Source organism: Schistocerca gregaria, chromosome 7 (assembly GCF_023897955.1).
Source record: "Schistocerca gregaria isolate iqSchGreg1 chromosome 7, iqSchGreg1.2, whole genome shotgun sequence".
Lineage (NCBI taxonomy): Eukaryota > Metazoa > Arthropoda > Insecta > Orthoptera > Acrididae > Schistocerca > Schistocerca gregaria.
This window is the reverse complement of record NC_064926.1, coordinates 245,837,003-245,859,208: the sequence shown is the minus strand read 5'-3', so window position 1 is coordinate 245,859,208 and position 22,206 is coordinate 245,837,003. Positions and strand designations below refer to the sequence as shown.

Below are 22,206 nucleotides of genomic sequence, written 5' to 3'. Positions count from 1 at the left end.
CCGATATATGAAAACACTCGCATGCCTGACTGAACGTTCTGTCGAAATTTCCAAGTAGATAGTGAAGAATTTACGGACATTTAGGATTTGGAATGTACAAATATTTACTTTTTATTTATGTAGAAGTATATATTCGTTTATACAAAATTGTAAATTTCCAAAATTGTTCAGTGAATGTTTGAAATTCTAGCAACGTTCCATTTGAATACGCACGTGTTTCTATAGATCTGCTGAGATCCTATTGGTGTATAATATATATAAATTAATGTCTTGTTAGCTAAAATTTCATGTTCCTGGTTCAGATGCTTAAATCGCCGAACGTTCTTTACCGATTCCTTTAAGTTTTGCACACAACTTTGAATTAGAAAACTGGAATGTGGTACTGAAGCGCCTTATGGTACATAAATGTAATATTTTTATTTCTTAATTATATGGTATAAGGGATTCTCTAAAATTCCCCTTAAAGGTTCCTACGTCTTCTATAGGAGACTGAGTATATAATGCTTGGTAGTGTAGCCCCTGTCCGCTAATGTACCTTTTTCCGTAATGAAAGACCTGCTCGTTGCCTTTATCAAGGTTATTATCCACAACGTTCGACTTCTTCCCATACGCTACAACCATCTGAAAACATGTTGTTAACGTGAGCAATTTCACTAACAATTAGTTACTCGTGACCTAGCACATCACTTCGTTTACAGTTCAACTCATTATTAACGAAAGAAACAAAATCACAGTTGTTTACAGCTAAACTTAAAACCATTTCCGGTGTGCAGCGTCTCCTTGGAGCACCAAAGTCACGCCTTCTGACGATGAAATTATCCCTTTCTTAAAGTCATTGCGTGATTGTGGCGAAAAGCGTATGCGATGGAATCGAACGTTGTGGACAATGATCTTGATAAAGGCGTCGAGCAGGTCTTTCATTAACTTGAGCTTCGCCATAGAGAAGAATCATGTCGGTGTATTCTGCAAGTGTGTATTCAGTCATGTCAATCTAAGGCTAACAAACACGTGATTGACGCTCGAACCAAGTCAGAGAAATAGGATGACGTCAAATGACATCAACCGATCCCAAATAAGCTCTTCCCCCCCCCCCCCCCACCATGACTACCCTGTTGCAAACGTGTTATCAAACGGCTGTAGCATGGGAACGATATCTTTCCGCACGAGCGTCCAATTCAAAATATCGTCTCCTCAGTACCCACTACAAGTATTAGAATTTTGTAAGGCGGATTTTAGAGCACCCTGTATATACTTATAAACGTTATGGTGCACCAGTAGGTGCATAAAATTAGCGTATTCGAACATAAAGTTATACCAACATTTCAAAGGAATCAGCGAAGAAATTTTCAGATATTCGCTTGTGAATATATGAACATGAGATGTCTGCCTACAACGTATCCATTTATTGTCTTCGTCATCATCCTCATCGTTATCTCCTTCCATGGATTAGGTGTTGTAGTCATCTGTTCAGTCTCTACCAGCTATCCGTACATCTCTTACGATGTCTACCTAGTTCTCTCTCTCCAGTCGGCCGGTAATTGATTATATATTTTGCCAATACATTTTCTGTCAGTCTACCAACATGATTGTGTTCTCTTATATCTTGTCATTAACTGAAATGATGTTTAAAGCTGATCTTATTGTTTAATTCCATATTTTATCCATTTTGTATAACCATAATTTACAGAATTTCATTTCTGTTTCTTTTCTCTATTTTCTTCTTGAAGTTCTTCCAACGGTTCTGTAGACAGATTAATAGTTATTAACATTTTTCTCAATGTCTTTGTTATAGTTGAAACTAATCTGATATCCTAGACAACTGAAGTGGGGTTTTTGTTCTAAGATTTTGTAATACTTTCAATCAAACTGAAGTCTTCCCTTTGAATGTCATTATCTTTGTGTTATTTGTAGACACAGTTTAGTAGTAATGTATTGCGTTTGGCTCAGTATATAACTAACCTATGTAAATTATCATCCGTTTCCTGTATAATTAACTGGTCATCATCATATAACCGCGTATTTGATGGTATCTTAAATCTTATTTTAATTCCTAGAAGTATTTCATCTTCCCACTTCATATCTAGGTCGTCAATATATAAATGAAATATAGTGGGTTTATACTGCTCCATTGTCGAACATCTTGATTTATTAAACTTTTATCTTACATTTTCGGAACCGAACTTATAACTATTTTCGAATTTACATACAGACTCTTTATGGTATTAACAGAGGCTTTCTCATAATCAATAAATGCTAAGTGTGTTTCTAAGTCAAATATCCGAATTTTGTCAACAATTTCTCTCATTATAAATATATTACCGTTGCACGAACATCTCTTTCTGAACCCTGGCTGTTCTGAGATTATTGTATCAGCGATAGTTTGTAGCCTTTGTTTAAGAATCTTCCTGTAAATTTTATATACTGTTTTAGTAACTTATACTTCCATAATTTCCTTTGTCTTTCCTATTGCCTTGTTAAATACAGAAATAGCTTTAGCTGTATTTCACTCTTAACGTACACAACAGTTTTTCCAACATATATTTCATGATATAGGAGGCAAAATTCTCAAGTGGTTCCGTCATACTTGATTCATTCAGAATTAGTGCCTTCTGGGACAGTAGCTTTTCTGTTTTCTGTTATAATAAAGACTACTGTTACATCTTTTAGATCTATATGGTCTCCGAAGTTATTATCGAATTGTAAGAATAATTTGCTTCACTAACTTCATCATACAATAACTTTGTGTTATGTTGTATCTGTCGATCTTCAGTTGTTACTGTAATGTTTGAAGTATGTTTCTCTATTTTATTTATATAATTCATACGTTTAAATCCTATATCTGTCTTCCGTGTATGTCATGTTCAATATTACCAATGAACTTTTCCCAGGATCCTCTATGATATCCTTTTATTGAATTCTGTGTTTTCTTTCTTTTTTGGTTATGTATTTCCCTTGCTTCACATGTTCGTGTTTGTGAACACTTGTTACAAACATTTTGCTTTTCTGTAATGTTGTTAGCTGTTTCTGTATTCCTTATTTTCCGATTTTTCTACAGTATTGTCTTTAGTTTCAACCATTTCCAATTCCTGTGTGAGGCTTCCTACATGTAAGTTCAGTAAGCTTGGTTGCTGCAGAAGATGAACTTCATATTTCAATTTTTGGTTTAGGGTTACGTTTGTTTGTCCTCCGTCTTGCCCATATGTGAATCTTCGAAGTAACTAGGGAGTGATCAGAGCCTATATCGCGCTTTCTCTAAACACATGAGTATTTCGGATCTGAGAGATTATTTTTGTATTAGCTATTTCAGAGTCAATTACTGAGTGAGAAGCTCTTGCATTCCTGGTAAATTTATTTATGATTCTTTCTGAAGACCGTATTTGGAAATTTTAGCTGCTTAAATGCATCAAAAAACTTCTGACGTCTTTCGATTTTCATAAAGTATTTCACCAAATGCTCCTACCGTATCTGCTGTTAGTACCTTTCCAGTTACTGAATTTGAGACCTCTAATACCAACAGATGATCAGTTTTATTGTATTTATTTACTTGTTTTTGCAGTTCTTTATAAAATATTTCCGAATCTTCGCGGTTTCCTTCTTCAGGTTTATATACTCACCATAGCTGGTCGCAAGGCCAGTTATGAAGGGAGAGGGGGGAGGACTAACACTTCGTTAAGAAGCCTTGGTTCACCTGCCCAGGTGATATTAACTTGCGAGGGTCGCTAGCCAGGGTTACGGTGATGACTGCAACGATCAACAAGGCAGTGTGAAACCAGACGCTCCCTACAATAATTTGAAGAGTGGAAGTAGCAGCCATCTCTGCTGGGATTTCATTAACACAGAAGAAAGGGAGGTAAACCTCTTAAGCCCATCTATCTAGGAGAAGGTATTCACATTTGAAATCCGATCGCAAAGGGCGTGGGTTGTGCGATGGCCTGGTTAACTCATTAATCTCTAAAGAATAAGCAGATAGTTCTCACAGCCGACAAAAAGACCATAATGAACGAAAAAGAGTTGAAGTTAAGCATATATTCTCTGTAGGCATCTGGAATATAATAGGACGTTTTAATATGAAGGAGCTTGGAGTTCATAGGAAACTTGAAACCGGTCTTAGGCGCTGCAGTCATTGACTGTGCGGCTGGTGCCGGCAAAGGTTCGAGTCCTCCTTCGGGTATGGGTGTGTGTGCTTGCCCTTAGGATAATTTAGGTTAGTAGTGTGTAGGCTTAGGGACTGATGACCTTAGCAGTTAAGTACCGTAAGATTTCACACACAGTTGAACATTATTTGAAACTTGAAGCGAAGAAATACAATGCTGCTGATAAATCTTTCATGGTAGAAGATCGTGGAAATTTCGTCCAGAAGTGCGCTGGACAGAGACGTTGCGCTTTCGTTGAGTCTTGCCGACTGACGGTTCGGAAATCTGAGAGCTACATATACAGGGTGGTCGCAAATTCCCGTTACAGACTTCTAGGACATGTAGAGGGTAATGAGTTCAGAATATTTTGAATAGGAGCCCATGTCCGGAATCGTATCGTTTCCGTTCAACGACAGTTTCAATTCAGATGTGTACCTCGTCAACGTCTGCTTAGGGCAAGAGAAACGAAAAGTGGCTCTGAGCACTATGGGACTTAACTTCTAAGGTCATCAGTCCCCAAGAACTTACAACTAATTAAACCTAACTAACCGAAGGACATCACACACATCCATACCCGAGGCAGGATTCGAACCTGCGACCGTAGCGGTTGCGCGGTTCCAGATTGTAGCGCTTAGAACCGCTCGTCCACCCCGGCCGGCGTGGCAAGAGAAACGTCTCAGAGCTCCCTGTCCTGGTATGCACACAGGGTAGACACGATGACTTATACTACGTCAAACGATCCACAGGTGTCACTTGTCCGCTTTGCTGTGAGACAATACTTGTGCATCACCGACAGAGGAAACATGGTGCGGAATACACGGACATGCTCCTTGTGTATGGTGAAGTTTTGGGTAACGGAAGAGCTGCTGTCACGAACGTTTTCCACACTGTCACACTCCATCGCTCAAACTTTTTGCCCAAATTACACAACGGCTACGAGAAACGGATACCTTCACCGTGAGGAGGCAGGATTGTGGTGCTCCACGGCGACGCCGAATTCCCGAATTTGAAGAAGGTGTACTGCGTTGCATTGAAGATAAGCCCGTCAACGAGTTCACGAACAATTGCACGTGCAATGGCTATTACTCACAGTACCGTCTTAGACATTGAGCAACAATTATATACGTAATACCTGCAAAGGGTACACGCTAAGAGTTTTGCAGACTTTCCACAACGCGTCATCTTCTGCACATGGTTCCTACACGGTTGCATCGACGCGCCACTGTTTCCACGTCGAGTTATTTTCACAGATGAATGCAGGTTCACAAGGGATTGTATTCTGAATACTCGAAACAGCCATGTCTGGGAGGACGAAAACCCTCATGTCATGCATGTTCAGAGAGTTCAAGACAGGTTTGGAATTAACTTGTGGGCAGGTATTCTGGACGGTCATGTGATTCAACCATACCTCCTTCCATCCAAGCTCACGGGTCCCGCGTACTGAGTCTTCCTACGACACGTACTGGACCCGTTCTTGTAAGCTGTGCCATTGAACGTCCGTCGGGAAATGTTTCAGTATGATGAAGCACCACCTAACTTTACTCTGGCTGTCCGGAGACATCTCAACAGACGGTATGGTGACAGGTGGATAGGCCGTGGTGGTCCAACCGCGTAGCCGCCGCCATCGCCGTATTTAACCCTTATGGACTACTTTATGTGGGGTCGAATGAAGAGCCTAATTTATGAGACACCTGTGGAGACAGAGGAAAATCAGCTGGCACGAGTTCAGGCCGCTGCACAAGACTTTGAAGAGAGATCAGGTGGGATGGAGAGACTGTACCAGAACATGCTTCTAGATGTACAATGTGTGTAACAACGTTGGTGGTTGTCACATAGAGCCATGTAATGCTGCGGTACGTTGCGGCTGGTGCCTTAGATGCTGAGTTCTTGCTGTTGTCGACTAATGTAAACTATAAGAGGTGTAAGTTGTAATGCAAATACGTAAGTAATAATGGAACGAGTGTCCACGGCTCCTGGACTTGCGGTAGCGTTCTCCTTCCCGCTTACGAGGTCCCGGGTTCGATTCCCGGCGGGGTCTGGGATTTATCTCTGCCTCGAGATGACTGGGTCTTGTGTGTCTTTCATTGTCATTTCATCCTCATTCACTCGCAAGTCGCCGTAGTGGTGTTAAAGAACTGGGCCACCAATGCCATACCCTATTTTGTTTTCAGTGGAACGAGTCAGTATTCTTTTCAAATGGATTGAAACAATTGTACTCCTCACATGGGTGCAGATGCATTGAAACTGTCGTATAACGGAAACGATAAGTTTCCCGACATGGGTTCTTGTTCAAAATGTGATGTACTCACCACCCTCTACATGTCCTGGAACTTCGCTACGTGAATTTCCGACCGTGGTATGGACGGGGTTACAATTGCTAAGCACAGATGATTCTTGTCAAGATAAAAGCTAACTGTCGATTGTCCTCCTGTCAAATACAAAAAACTCTTTACTGATTGTGTAGAGCTACTGTCCATATGTCATTAGGTTCCATGTTCTCTTCTATCCTACTAAAATTGTTAATATATTTTATTGGCTTCTCTACATACCCATGCATAATAGTTCGTCGTCATAGATAAAATTTTTCTTTCAGGCAACTTTATTTGTTCACTTCCTGGGTGAATAGTATGCTGTGCTACAAATGATTTACAGGCGGAAAAGAGTTTTGTGTTCCTTCAACCATGTGTTCACGCTTCTCTTGGTTGTTCCAGTACAAAATCTGCATACCTACACGGAATTTTGTACACGACACATACTGACAGTGTTGGGCTTTATCCTTTGCAGATCAGAGAGCCTAACCTACTTTCTTTGTTGATATAAAAGTCGGTCTAATGTCATGTTTCTGTAATACCTTTCCTATTTGATCTGTTACTTTTAATAAAAGGGAGAGCGCCTGTATTCTTCCATCGTTGTTTTTCATGCATATCCTTCGGCTTCCGTTATTTGGACTTAGAGATCTGTTTACATCTTTCCCCACGTAGCCATTTTTTCTTGAAATCCTGCGTCCAGATATTCTGGCCTGCACGTCCTTTAGGCTCGATCGGCAAGACTTTCAATTACACCTCTCTTTTGTTGAGGACAGTGATTAGAGTTTTTATGTAAACATCTTTCTATGTGGGTTACTTTTCGGAACACCTAATGTTCCTAACTTCCAACGGTCTGCCTCACAACTAAAACATCCGAGAAAGGTATTTTGTTGTCATTTTCTAGTTGCTTATTTGATCAAGCTGACTGCTCGAATTTCTCCATTTAGAAATTAGGCATATCGGGGCCTAAAAGGTTACCCATTGGAAAATTATCATGTTTCTCATAAAATTCTTTATCCCATTGGAACTCATTGGAAGTAAGGCAAAGCGTGAGAAGAGCAGATGAATCTCTTGGAAAAATATCCGTTATGAAAATGATAACTCAGTTGACTGGGATCTTAGTGAATAAACATACTGTGTTGAAATAACTTGAAAAGATATCTTCGGGAGCCAGAATTAGCCGTTCAATTTTCCCTATAAAACGACGCGAGTCTTTTACATATGAGTCAATCTTCCCGACATATGACTGTAAAAGCTAATTCATTTCTAAACAAGACAGGAAACTACGCTATAACACCCATGCAAGTACCACTTGTGGATACTATCGTGCAAATAGAAGCAGGTATGCGTACTCTCCGCAAAGAAATATGTTGGGAAACCCCGAAAGCTTTACCAGCACCAGTGTCACCTACCGTGCAAGCCTTCATTCTATCAGCTCTCGTAACAGGGACAAAGAAGAAACAGAGAAGAACCAATGATTTAAATAACACATTAATTTACATTGATTGGCGACGAATACACAAAACGAGGAGCGTGTGGAGTAGGCATTCCTGCATATAAAAATTAAAAAGAAGAAAGGGTTTTTATGACTACATAAAAAATGGACAATAATTGCTAGATTTAGAAGGACACCGTATTGTGCTTCAGTAGGTACATAAAATCACGTAAGTTACCAATGGAACGCTGTGTCAAAATTTCGAAGCAGTTGGTGAAGAACATTCGGAGATATATGATTTTGACCAAAAGAACATTTACATTTTTATATATATAGAAGATGGTTACGTGGACTTGTTATTAACGCCAATAAAAAGGTTACAATAATAAACTAGCCTTTTGCTCCTGGTTTTGAGAAGTCTTACTGCATTTACGATGTATGAAACCGTGTGCAATTGAGAAAAATAAACCTACAGTGCTACGCATATACAGAGTGTCATTTATCTAGATTTCCTTGCTCACAGACTCCACGCGCAATGCGTTTGTCTCTCGTGTGAGTAATGCTTATCACGTAGAAACGTATTGTTATGTTTCGTGCTATCCATCTGTCGCGTATCTATTCAACACTACGGTATCGTCACTGCAATACATTTGCGACAGAAGTCCATATAGCAAGATAAACTTTTTGGACACCTGCGACAATCATTTTGTATTGTATGTAGGAAACATCTTTCACTCTTGTTACGTAACATATTCACAAATGTTACCAAATAAATCCGTGTTTTTACTAGATTTGTAATAGTTATTTACGATAACACGCTTTCATTATAAGAGTTATGCTTCAGAGCTATGGATTGGGTTGGCAGATATATACTCTTACTTCCTTTTTCACGGTGTTTGTTGTTAGTTACTCAAGGAAACGCCCTCTTTTACATTTTGACTGTAACACTGTCGCTGGAAATTATTGAATGAAATCGTTTGCTACACTCATTTTCAGAAACAAAACAGAACACCTTGAATGAATAGAGATAGGACGCTCATATTCACAGGACATGTATATTAGTATGTTCTGCACAAATGAATAACATTCCAGTCACTTCCTTTCGGTATGTGTCCTGCTGCCTAGTAGGCACAGGGTCCGCCATGGACCCTGGTAAATTGTTCCATGCGTGATAGCATCGACGTGTATAAAGCGCGATTGCCCTCCTGTGGTGCTGCACTCACCTAGATCCAAAATTCATCTGTGGTGGTTGGGATTGAGTCACAGTACTGCACCTGTCATTTCACCATATCCTCCATATTTTTGACTAGCAACAAGACTTGTGATCTGGCGAGCCAGGGTAAAAGGGTGACTTCCGGTGACAGCAACAGGGAATGTGCTCACGCAGCAACTCCTAGTCGTGCATTGTCTTGTTTGAAAATGGCGACTGGCGTGTTGTCCAGAAAGGGTTCAGCCACTAATCGTGGGATGTCGTTCACGGAAGTCACCCTGGTCACAGTGTCGTGGACTGGCAGCACACCAGAAGGCCTTGAGCTCACGCTGAATGTCTTGTGCGAATGCAATCACTGTGTTGCCACTCCCCCTGTCTGCGGCGAACCAAATAGTGCGGCTAAGATTTTCCGATGAACAGAACCTGGTATTGTCCAAAAACATTTTTTCATGCCATTCCTGACCCCATTGACGTCGCTCCACACACCATTGCCGTCAAGTATGTTTCTGCAGATACGTCAATGGTATGCAGAGAAGTGGACGACGAATACGTAACCCATGACGTAATAAACGACGACGAACTGTCACTCCTGATAGTGCACGAGAGTGCACGTTGCATCAGTGGCGAGGAGGAAACAGATCTGTCCTTCGAAGCCATTCAGATGACTTGTCGATCTATCGGGGGGGGGGGGGGGGGGGAGAGGGGGCAGCTCATCGAGCTGTATTCCGCGGCATTCCATGAACCGTTCTGCACACACATATTGCACTGTCGAAACACTTCGTCCCACACGAGCAGCAATTTCCTGGATGCCAATTATGTGCCCTGTTTCAAACAACTTATTTGGCACTGTTCGCGCATACGTCAGTGAGGCATCCTGCGCTTCTGCTCAAGTCACATTGATCCATTATCCTCGGTTTATAGCGACAACGAGAATCGCAGGCACATTTTACTCGTACGAGGTGATGTGCCGCTGTATCGATGTTGACTCTGAACCCGCGGCCGACATGGTTCAGATGCTAACTATTTTTGCAGAACATACAAATACAATTGTCCCATGAACATGAACTCCCTATCTCTAGTTGTTCAAGATATTCTGTTTCTTCCAGATCGTCTGTATACTAAATTCGAGGTGAGGTCAGTACTACTTCAAATGAATTTTAATGTTGCATAATTTTATGCAGTTTTATGTCGAGGTAAGCCCGTTACCATAGGTTTCATTGGAATATTGTGATATTCTTTGATGCAGGTCGTAGCACAGTAAATTTTGAAATTAGTGACAGTAGTTATTTTCCAAGAAATTGCTTGTATTGGTACTCAAACTTCATTAGTCTGTTGATCTGATATATTTGGAATTTCATTTTTGCCATTCTGATTGCGTTTACAAAAGTTTCGTTGCTTCGTTTTCCTTCATAACGTTGTTGGGAAATTTTGTTTGCATCAAGAACTAGTCGATCATTAATTATATCGATAAATGAACTCCAAGTAGCAGGAGTGTTAAATCTCGGATGTAAGGACAAACAAATATATAAAGGGGCCTAACCAGGTCATTTTGACCACAACTTACATAACCATTTGTAAGAAGCTCTAAAGTTTAATGTGAAATCCCAACCACACTGCCATTTGGCAATCTTCCTTAAACGAATCTTTGTCAGATGTTGAAGAAACGAAAAATTTAAGGAGAGAGTCCTATCAGTGACGGTTGAAAATCGGAATGTAGACTTTTATGGGGATTAGGACCCGGAATCTTTGGTTTTGGGTACAATGCTCTTACCAGATGAGCCAGCCAAGCGCGACCCTCAGTCTCCAACCACAGCTTCTGTTGTACCTACACTGCTCTGCCACTTCCAAAATTTCAGTGCCGCTGTACGACATACTACGCTCGACTGTCGGACTAAGAGTCCTGGAAGAAATGAGGTTTTATAGGAATGACTTGGCGACAGCGATACATCATTTCGAAATAAGACACACATTTTGAGATGGAACGTGCCAAATTGGGACTCATTTGGAAAGTGAGAGATATTTGACGTCTGTCCTGGAGAGTAGCCCATGAAACACGTGTGGGTAGCTCAGCTGTAAGATTGTTACCCGTGAGAGCTACAGTCCTTATTTCAGTCCTGGATCAGGCCCAGACATATAATTTACCGAAGCTTCCAAAACCGCACACATTCCCCAACAGATTGAAAGTCTCGTTCTGGAAAAAGTGACGGACATTTTTGCGGAAGACATGGAGTGGCCCGTGAGGCTTGCTGTACTCACGCTGGTGACTCCACGGACGAAAGCCCTCCTGGCGAGCGGGCCTGGACCGTCCACCGTTTTGCCGTCGTCCTCCGGCCCCCACGAGGCGCTGTAGACATCCACGTGCTCAGGGTTCAGCCCCAGGGCCCGGGCCTCCACTGCGTCGTTCACCGTGCCGTCCAGCATGCGAACACCTGCAGGAACAAGCATCGTGTATGTGAATGGCGTATGCTGAGGTTATGAAACAAATTTTGCTACCAGTTAAAGAGTAACTTTTGTATACTGTGCGCTTTCGGCACCAAGGTCAGTTTCAAGAGACTTTTCTTCTTTGATAACAAAAGAAAACTTCCGCAAGTCCAGGGAGCTAATAAATCTTTTTCTTGGTTGACCAGTATCGACAGAGCTCTGCTATCATTATCGAATCAGCAAGAGGACGAACAGAAGAAGTTGACACGAAAATATTTTACGATCATGATATTAAACGGTCTTGTTGCATAACTCTAAAATACTTAGAACATATTGTCCTTAAGTCTTGCAATTCCCTTCACTTTGGGTGTTGTACGCTTCCCACTGCCATCATGATCACTACACTCCGGCATGCCAGATGTAGTAGTTTTATGTACAAACATAAACGTAAGTGTACTGCTAAATGTAACCGTAGGCTACCGCGGCCGTTGTCAATGTCAATAAAATTCTTCTGGGTTAGAGACCGCATTATCATTTATAAAATTCCAACGTTTCGGCGTCTGTTGCAAGACGCCTTCCTCAGGGTGTGTTGCTAACACCCTGAGGAAGGCGTCTTGCAACAGACGCCGAAACGTTGCAATTTTATAAATGACAATGCGGTCTCTAACCCAGAAGAATTTTATTGACATAAGTGTACTGCGTCTATTACAAGTTTTCGTGTTCAGTACCAGCTGACAACTGACAAAAATGTTGCAAACACAACAACCGCATAGTACATCACCAGGTGGCACTGTCTCAGTTGACTGCGTTTTCGTCTTGTATACAGCATAAAACATTGATACGTAATTCCATGTAACTGAAGGTATATTTTAAGTCATTGAGAAAGACAAGGTCGTTTGCAGTTCTGTGGCAACGAACGCGTTGAAGTCATTTCTTCAGTTTCCTGAGAGTAGTACATCACACTATAGAGTTGATCGTTGCATCACGATGGCGGACATCGATCTGATTAACCGGTACAGAGTTCCAGAGGACGGTCGTCAAGATTTAACCGGCGGTGCAACTTCGAAATTTTTCTTCGGAGAAGAGGTGGTGTGCCGCCTCTACATGTACTGCTGTTTTATTACAGGTTCGAAGTGGTGAACCCAAGTTTCATTGCCTTTGACGATGTTCGATGTTCGCCATGATCAGGGTAGTATCACACAAGAAATTCCGCATAGATGGTCATTCGTTGGTCTTTATGATCTCCTGTTAGGTGGCGAGCAGCCCGGCGGCACACCTTTGAGTACCCCTATCAGCATAGGCACCCAGTTGAACAGCGATGTGTTTGTGATCTGTCGATCACCACGAGTGAAAGTGTCCGCACATTCCAACACTGGAGAAGCCACAGCTGTGAGCGGCACGTGGAAGATCGGACGGTTTTGCGCTACCCTGTAGCGGTGATGATAGACGCCTCACCAAACGACTCACCGTGCTTTGGTTCACTGCCAGGTCTCCATAGACATCCGCCAAAATCCTATGAATATCTGCGATTCTACGTTTTTCCGCCAAAAGAAATTCAATTACAGCTGTCTGCGTAAAACGCACCTCCAATACAGACGCCATTTGGAATGCTATTTATTGCGCCACCACCAATCGAAACTTCATGAAACTAAAGGGCCTGAAGCGGTACTGTTTCCTGATGTACCAGAATAAATTTCCCCTTTTTTCCATCAAAACTGGCTGAGAAAAAAAATGTGTTGCATAACTTATGTAATGCCCCTCATATATGCAAACATTCCTCACGAATCAGTCTACTTGTTAAAACTGTATTGAAATCCCTACAGTAGATCCTCAGAGAAGCGTTAAGACACGGGTATAAAAACGATACGAGGAATTTTATCACCTGCATCGAATGTATGTGTAGATTCAGGTGAAGTTTTGCTGCTCTGTGCAGCTCCAGCGGCCGCTAACTTACTGCTTTTTTCGCCACATAGCGGCTGTTCTGTAGCTCGTATATCTCGTAACTCACATAATGGGCGAATAGATCCAAACGCAAATTATACGTGGAACACGTAACGATACATTCGTTTTTCATTCATCATTACTATAATGTAAATTGTATCGACAACAATTTTCTTTGTATCAGAATAACTCTCAGTGAAAATGTATCGAAATCACTATGGCAGTTCCTGAGACTAACCTACACGTTCAGAAAAACGTGGCAGGGGACCAGACATTCGATGTGCATAATAAGTACACTGCTGCCCATTAAAATTGCTACACCAAAATGAAATCCAGATGATAAATGGGCATTCATTGGACAAATGTATCATACTAGAATTGACATGTGATTACATTTTCACGCAATTTGGGTACATGGATCCTGAGAAATTAGTACCCAGAACAATCACCTCTGGCCGTAATAAAGACCTTGATACGCTTGGGCATTGAGTCAAACAGAGCTTGGATGGCATGTAAAGGTACAGCTGCCCATGAAGCTTCAACACGATACCACAGTTCATCAAGACTAGTGACTGGCGTACTGTGACGAGCCAGTTGCTAGGCCACGATTGACTAGACGATTTCAGTTGGTGAGAGATCTGGAGAATGTGTTGGCCAGGTGAGCAGTCGAACATTTTCTGTATCCACAAAGGCCCCTACAGGACGTGCAATACGCGGTAGTGCATTATTTGCTGAAATTTAGGGTTTCGCAGGGATCGAATGAAGGGTAGAGGCACGTGTCGTAACACATCTGAAATGTAACGTCCACTGTTCAAAGTGCCGTCAGTGCGAACAAGAGGTGACCGAGACGTGTAACCAATGGCACCTCATACCATCACGCCTGGTGACACGCCGGTATGGCCACGACAAATACACACTTCTAATGTGCGTTCACCGCGATGTAACCAAACACGGATGCGACCATCATGATGGTGTAAACAGAACCTGGATTCATCCGAAAAAATGACGTTTTGCCATACGTGCACCCAGGTTCGTCGTTGAGTACAGGTGTTCCTGTCTGTGATGCAGCGTCAAGGGTAACCGCAGACATGGTCTCCGAGATGATAGTCCATGTTACTGCAAACGTCGTCGAACTGTTCGTGCAGATGGTTGTTGTCTGTTCACTCAGGTATCGACACGTGGCTGCCGGATCCGTTACAGCCATGCCGATAAGATGCCTGCCATCTCGACTGCTAGTGATACAAGGCCGTTGGGATCCAGCATGGCCTTCCGTATTACCCTCCTGAACCCACCGATTCCATATTCTGCTACAATTCCTGGATCTCGACCAGCGCGAGCAGCACTGTCGCGATACGATATACCGCAATCGCGATAGGCTACAATCCGATCTTTATCAAAGTCGGAAACGTGATGGTACGCATTTCACTTCCTTACACGAGGCATCACAACAACGTTCCACCAGGCAACGCCGGTCAAATGCTGTTTGTGTATGAGAAATCGGTTGGAAACTTTCCTCATGTCAGCACGTTGTAGGTGTCGTCACCGGCGGCAACCTTGTGTCAATGCTCTGAAAAGCTAATCATTTGCATATCACCCCCCCCCCCTCCCACCTCCTGTCGGTAAAAATTGGCTTCTGTAGCACGTCATCTGCGTGGTTTAGCAATTTCAATGGCCAGTAGTGTATTTCAACATTCCCTATAGTTAGATAATTCTATGTATGAGACTTGATTCTTGTACAGCAAATATCACCCTTAGAGCCGTCACAATAAAACACTTAACTCATAGTTTAACTCACATTTTTACGATTCGACGTGTTTACCACTCACAGTCCAGAATCTCCTATGCTACGGGTACTGCCAACGTTAAGGGAATTAGTGGCTGCTAAGATTCTTTAAGTACCTCGACGACTGAATCAGCAAATAAACTCACAAACCAAAAATATTAGTAAGCTATTGAAGAGCTTTATTTAAACAAGTCGATTTCTTTTTATTTCGCTATTTCCGTGCAGTCGGGTAGCCTGATCAAAGGCACTATACTCATGAACTGAATACGACTATAGAAAACCTCTTACTTCGTTGTCGCTGGAAAATGGAGAGATTCTACAATAACAACGCAAGTCAGAAATGTTTCTCACGAATTTCTTATTATTGAAAGCCGTTATTTTTGTGCTAAAGGAGGCGATAATTCATTGTCGATTTCTTTTGTAGCCTTCCCAACATTTGCTGTGTACTAAAGAGTGTGCAACTGTTTGTCTTAAGACTATGTGGTCAGGTAGTGAAGTCCGATAAAAGCATTCATATTCAAAAGACAATAGAAGTCAAGAAAAAAAATCAGAATGCAATGAAGTGTGAGTCAGAAATCAAATACTTGAAGCCACTTTCTTAATTCTTGAGGAGTGGGAGACACAATTTTCGCCTCCCGGATTGTCTTTTGAGAGAGAGAAGACTAAAAGAACAGGATGGATTACTGAATAGGACAATAATAATGAGAAGAACGCAAGGAAATATTTATGTAATTTTTCTTACCATATGTTACCGTTCTTTGAAATTAATAGGATATACACACTAAAGAAATTATTGTGTAGATTTCTCCGACAGCTTTAAGGTGTGATATTAGTGCTTTGCAAGAATAATTTGTGTTGTTTGGTTGAAACATCATAAGAACGTTTCAAGTATGTATCGGATGTCGTGGCATCGCAAATGCCCAAAAATCAGACATCAGATATATATAATTAAGTTGAAGGTTACCAATTGATCACTTCAGTGCACATCCACACCCTGCTCTAACTCCTAAGGCAATCAGCGAAATTCAGCGAATACTGAGGATAATGGTAAGGCGGCACTGCATTAGTAGTGTGAGGATAAGCTCAGAATTTGGGGGCTGACGGGAGGTATGCTAGGGTAGTCCGTGGAGTTCTAATGACCACTGAGTCCGTATGGCGCAGTGGCCAGCACGTCTTCCAAGCAAGTATAAGACACGGGTTCGAATTCCAGTCAGACTCAAGTTTTCAACTTTCATCATTGATTTAAATCTGTACTCACCAGCAGGTAACATCAGTTCCTTTGCGTCTCGATATATAATTATGATTAACAACCACAAGATCCTTTATCATATGTTACAGAACATTTTGCCCTTCTCCTCGGCTGAACTCTGAACAGTGTATCGCCATTTACAACATCACAAAGCTCCCTGAAAAGTGAACTTTTAACGATCATCTTGTGCATCAGCATCGAAAAATAGGAAACGTTGAGATAAATATCATTACCCTAAGAAATTAGAGCACTGAGAAGGCGATAATAATGACTTATAAATAATTCCATGTAATCACTTAAAGCTCCATAAGCCAGCAACGCTGTGGACCAAATTTACTGCACATCATATTTTAGATACCACAGCTTCTGGCAGTAAATATTTCTACCTTTTCCATGAGGAAAAATGTTCCTTACCAGTCTTAACACGTGTTTAAATAACAATTTGCATCTGTTAGTCCGCTGTGGCCGAGAGGTTCTAAGCACTTCAGTCCGGAACCGCGCTGCTGCTACGGTCACAGGTTCGAATCCTGCCTCGAGCATGGATGTGTGTGATGTCCTTAGGTTGGTTAGGTTTAAGTAGTTCTTAGGGGACTGGTGACCTCAGATGTTAAGTCCCATAATGCTTAGAGCCGTTTGAACCACTAAGTGAAAAGTTTGGCAGTTTGAAATCACATGTGTCAAGTAATCACTATCTGTGTTACAAGATGCTACACAAGGAGGGATAAGGTTACTCTATACAAAGTTTTTGACTTGAACTTCCTTATGCGTGGTATGAAACATTTATTAAAAGGGAAAGCTATGGCTGTTTCAGCTTTGTACATAAGCAACTCGAACTGGTGATATTTGTCAGCCTTACTTCTTCTGAGAAGAAGTTATGATTTGCAGGCATGGCGCAACTGGATGTGATAATATTGCATACTGTTTATATAATCCCAAACAGGAAAGTATTCAGGCATGCATGTTGCTTAAGTTATGTACCTGCTGATTATGGTAATTGTACCTTTTTACAGATCACCACCTGAATAGTATCTGGTAATCCGTCATCAACTCAGTAAAAATGAAACAGTGAACAGTATACTTCCATAAAAAATGTACCGTTATTGTTTTATAGAAAGAGCAAAACAGGTGAAGTCCTAAACTTCAAAGAATAAAATACATTAGCATAATTTTTCTGTCACCTGTGGTACATTTTGTTGAGTGCAACAAAAACTGCAAAAATACCTCTTTACCATACCGAAAGAAATGGCGAGATGAAAACGTTTCTACTCTCAAAATAAAAGTAAGAAAAAATGAGAATCTGAGGATGAATACTGAAACGGCACTACGCAAAGGGCGTTTCGTAAAAGAATATCTACAGAGTAAGAGAAGGTACGCGATGGAGCAGATCAAAAAGAGAGCACAAAAAGTTGGAGAACGCGAAGAGTAGTGGACGTAAATAAAAGAGTTGCACGTATTTCACATAGAAGCTTAGATAGCGGAGTGGAAAGAGACCTGGAGGTGGTGGGGGACGAAGGGGGGGAGAGGGGGTCAGAGGAGGGGAGATGCTGTTAGAAGAGAGGACTGAAATTTTCTTTGACGCAACTAGTATGAGAAAACGTTGGAAGTCTGCTTTTTCTTCTACCTATACAAAAACGCGTTGACGTAGAGCAAGGGAAGGACAAGTTATAACTTTGTATGAGAAGTGAATTTTATTTACATGTTACTTCATATGTCTCTCAAGGAATTGGGAATAGCCTTTGAGCTCTTCTGAGATACATCCCTGTCAGAAGAGGATGTAAGTTTGATCTATTTACTTTGTCTATCTACTTTCGCAATTAGCAGGGGACTGAGATGGGTATAGTTACACGCTAGATGTATATGGTTCATGGGAACCAAAAAAATAATGAATAAACGAATGAAAGTGATTGACCACAATATGTGGTACAAAACTTACCTAAAAACCACCATGACTAATTTTAGTAAAGAGTGCAAGCACGATTTGCAACTGATAAAAAAAATGTATCCTACACTTATGGACGTCCTACCCTAGCTTGAAGCTTTCCTTACATTTTGTTCAGTGGGTGAATACCGCATTTTCTGTTTAGTAAGACCCTATTATTAACTACGAATAGCATAGAGGGCCAAATGGACTGATACAGCGACGTTTTTAATTCCGGTCTATTGTACAGTCCTACTTGGAATGACGAACTAATTTCTCAGATTAACTTCTCATGGTCAGGGTACACACACATTTGGAATTTTTTTAAAGGACACCAAGTTCGTCGATGATCTTGGGAATAATTTGTTTCACAAGTGCAATTATACAAATTGCGTGAATGATGTTTGCACTGCAAACATTTCACGCACTTTGTCGTCATTTTAAGATGTACGGAGTTTCACATTCGTCTGATGTTCCTGTATTGCTACAATGAAAAGGCATATTTTTAAATATGAGATATACAAATTTCAGAGGCTCTTTAAAGTCTGAAATGTGCCGAAACTGCAATTGTGAAATGAATAATTCCTAGAGTCATGTATGATGTCCTTTTAAAAGTTTCTCAGGTATTTCTCATATTCCTTTTCTCCTCTGAAAAAAATTTCTTTAAAGAAGTACTTCAGAACAGGTTAAGATACGCTGTAGCGACTGAGTTAACTATGACAGTTCTAACGGTGAAGACTGACGAACAAAGAAATTATGACCATTGCTGCACTTGGTGATGTTGTTGGCATGTGCCACGGTATGGAAAGAACAGGGTGGTTTTAATCAAGCTTTTGCTACTTGAGAGGGTCCCAATGAGTGTCCAGTGAGCGTTGGGCAATGAAACTTCGTGGAATCATTTGTAAGGACGCGTGGAAGAGAAATAATTCCGATGTTGCACGGTTCCCAGAGACCAGAAAGTTTTCCACCTGCGATGGTTCAAGTAGCGACAGAGTAGTTGTAGCCACTCATTGCGATTTATATAAGCGGAGCCCAATCGGATGACGAATAATTCTAGTGATAACTGGGTCGCTAATGGAGAAATCCAGTGACATAAGCGATTTTCGTGGGCAGGCGCATAGGAACGCGTTGTTCGGCGACGGCGGAGCCGGTCGGATGTCGTGCTACAGTGGTGAGCGTCTACGGAAAACGGTTGAAAGACGGCAAAATGTCAAGTATGCTCATCACATAGCTTGTAGTTCTGATGCATTTCTGCTGTGTGGAACAGAATAGAGGGCGATCTATGACAGAACTGAGGGTAGAGAACGAAGCTGGTGCAGGCACAAATGTTTAGGAGAAAACCTTTCAGCGTACGTTTTTGAACATGTTACCTGCTGAAGACCAGCATTACGTTTTTCCTTATCGACGTTGCGACACCGTCACTTAAGATGGCAGTGCACAGGATCATTGAGACTAGACCGTGGATCAATGGAAAACTGTCAGTTGATCTGGAAAATAACTTTTCTTGTTGCAACATGCCGATAGTCGTGACAAAGATAAAGGACTTAAGAAATGTATGACACAAATGACATTATTCACACAGATAAGGATGGCGAAAATTTAACTGTGAAGGGGGACAGAAATTCTGTAATATGGAAGGGAAGAAAAGGAAAAACTGTAGACGAATATAGGCTGGGGAAAACGAATGAAAGAGGAAGACGCACAGTAGAATTTTTCACATATTATAATTTAACCATGATTAATACTTAGTTTAAGATCATGAAAGAAGACTGTATACATGGAAGAATCCTGCAGATACTATTAGGTTTCAGAATGATTATATAATAGTAACATAGAGATTTCCGTACCAGGTCTTAAATCATGAGATGTTGCCAGAGGCATATGTGGACAGTCACTACAAATTATTCGTTAGAAGTTGTAGATTAAAACTCAACAAATTTCAAAAAAAGTAGGATATAGAAGCTGAAAAGTTGAAAGAAAGATGTTGTCGAGACTCTCAAAATGAGCACCAGGAAACGGCTGACAAGAACAAAAGAAAGAAATACAGTAGAAGACGAATGGTGTGGTTTCAGAGATGAAACAATGAAGGAAGCAGAGTACCAAGAAGGTAAAATGACAAGGCCTAGTAGAGGTCGTTGGATAAGAGATATTGAATTTAATTGAAGAAAGGAGCAAATATAAATATTTACCAAATGACACAGGCGGAAGGGAATACAAACGCGTAAACGAATTAGTCCAACAGGAAGTGCATAGTGGATAAACGGGAGTGCCTAGAGGACAAATTCAAGGATTTAGAAGCACATTTTACTAAGGGAAAGATGTATACCGCCTACAGAAATTTAGAGAAGGTTACCGAAAAAGAGAAGCAGCTGTATGAATATTAAGATCTCAGACGAAAAAGTAGTTCTAAGCAAAGACGTCTATGGAAAGTTGAAAGGTGGAAGGAGTATATACAGGGTCTATGCAAGGAAGATGAAGGCAGTGAGGACGTAAAGGAAGATGAGATGGGAGATTTCATACTGCAATAAGAATCTGACAGAGCTCTGAAAGACTTACTTCGAAACAAGGCCCAGGGAGTAGGCGACATTCCATCAGAATTACTGGTAACCTTGGGAGGTAAGTCACGACAAAACTCTTCAATCAGCTGTGCTGCACATATTAGGTAGGCGAAATATCCTCAGACATCAAGAAGAATCTAACAATTCCAATTCCATAGCAAGCAGTTTCTGACAGGTCTTACTATTACCGAACTACCAGTTTCTTAATTTTTGGTTGTAAAATACTGACACTAATTCTTTAGAGAAAAATGAGAAAACTGGTGAAAAATGACCTCGAGGAAGATCATTTTTGATTCGAGAGGAATGTAGTAGCATACGGGGCAATACATATCTTAGAAGATAGGTTAAAAGCACTTACGTTACAGCATTTGTAGATGTAGAGAAAGTTTTTCACTATGATGACCGGAATATTCTCTTCGAAATTCTGAAGGTAGCAGAGATAAAATGCAGAGAGTGAAGTGCAATTTACAACTTGTATCGAAACCAGCTGGCAGTGTAAGAGTCGAAAGGCATGAAAGGGAAGCGTTGGGTGAGACAGTGCTGTAGCGTAACACCGATTGTATTCAATCTGTACACTGTAAAACATTGAAGGAAACCAAAGAGAAATTTAGAGTGGGAATTATAGTACAGTCGGAAGAAATTTAAACTTTGTAATTCCGTCAGAGACAGCAAAGGAGTTGTAAGAACAGTAGAACGAATTGACTGTGTCTTGGAAGAAGGATATAAGATGAACATCAACTGCAGCAAAACAAGATTAATGGAATGTAGTCGAATTAAATCAGGGATGCTCAGGGAATTAAATGAGGAAACGTCATACTTACCGCAGTAGATGTGTTTTGCCATTTTAATAGTAAAACAAATAATGATAGCCGAAGTAGAGAGGACATAAAATGTAGACTGGTAATAACTTAGGAAGCGTAATGAAGAATAGAAATTTGTTAACAGTGGTTGTAGATCTAAGTGTTAAAAGTCTATTCTGAACGTATTAGTGAAGTGGAACGTGAACGATAAACAGCTTAGACAAGAAGACAATATAAGCTTTTGAAATACTGTGTTACAGCAGAATGCTATAGATTAGACGGATACATACCGTAACTACCAGGGAGATACTGAAGATAATTGTAGAGAAAAGAAATTTCAGCTCAACCTGACTGCAAGAAGGGATAGTTTCATTGGACAAATTATGAGATATCAAGCAATCACTAATTTAGTACTGGAGTTAAGTGTGTGTATGTGTGAGTGGAGGGGGCGG

At 41.0% G+C, this 22,206-nt stretch overlaps 1 protein-coding gene across 1 annotated transcript in view; it reads right to left on the bottom strand.

The window, feature by feature from the left end:
- Positions 1-22,206, bottom strand: part of LOC126281749 (furin-like protease 2) — a 710,013-nt gene that overhangs the window by 223,780 nt on the left and 464,027 nt on the right. Inside the window, 1 exon segment of the mRNA XM_049980936.1 lies at positions 11,341-11,513. Coding sequence (XP_049836893.1) covers positions 11,341-11,513 — 173 coding nt within the window.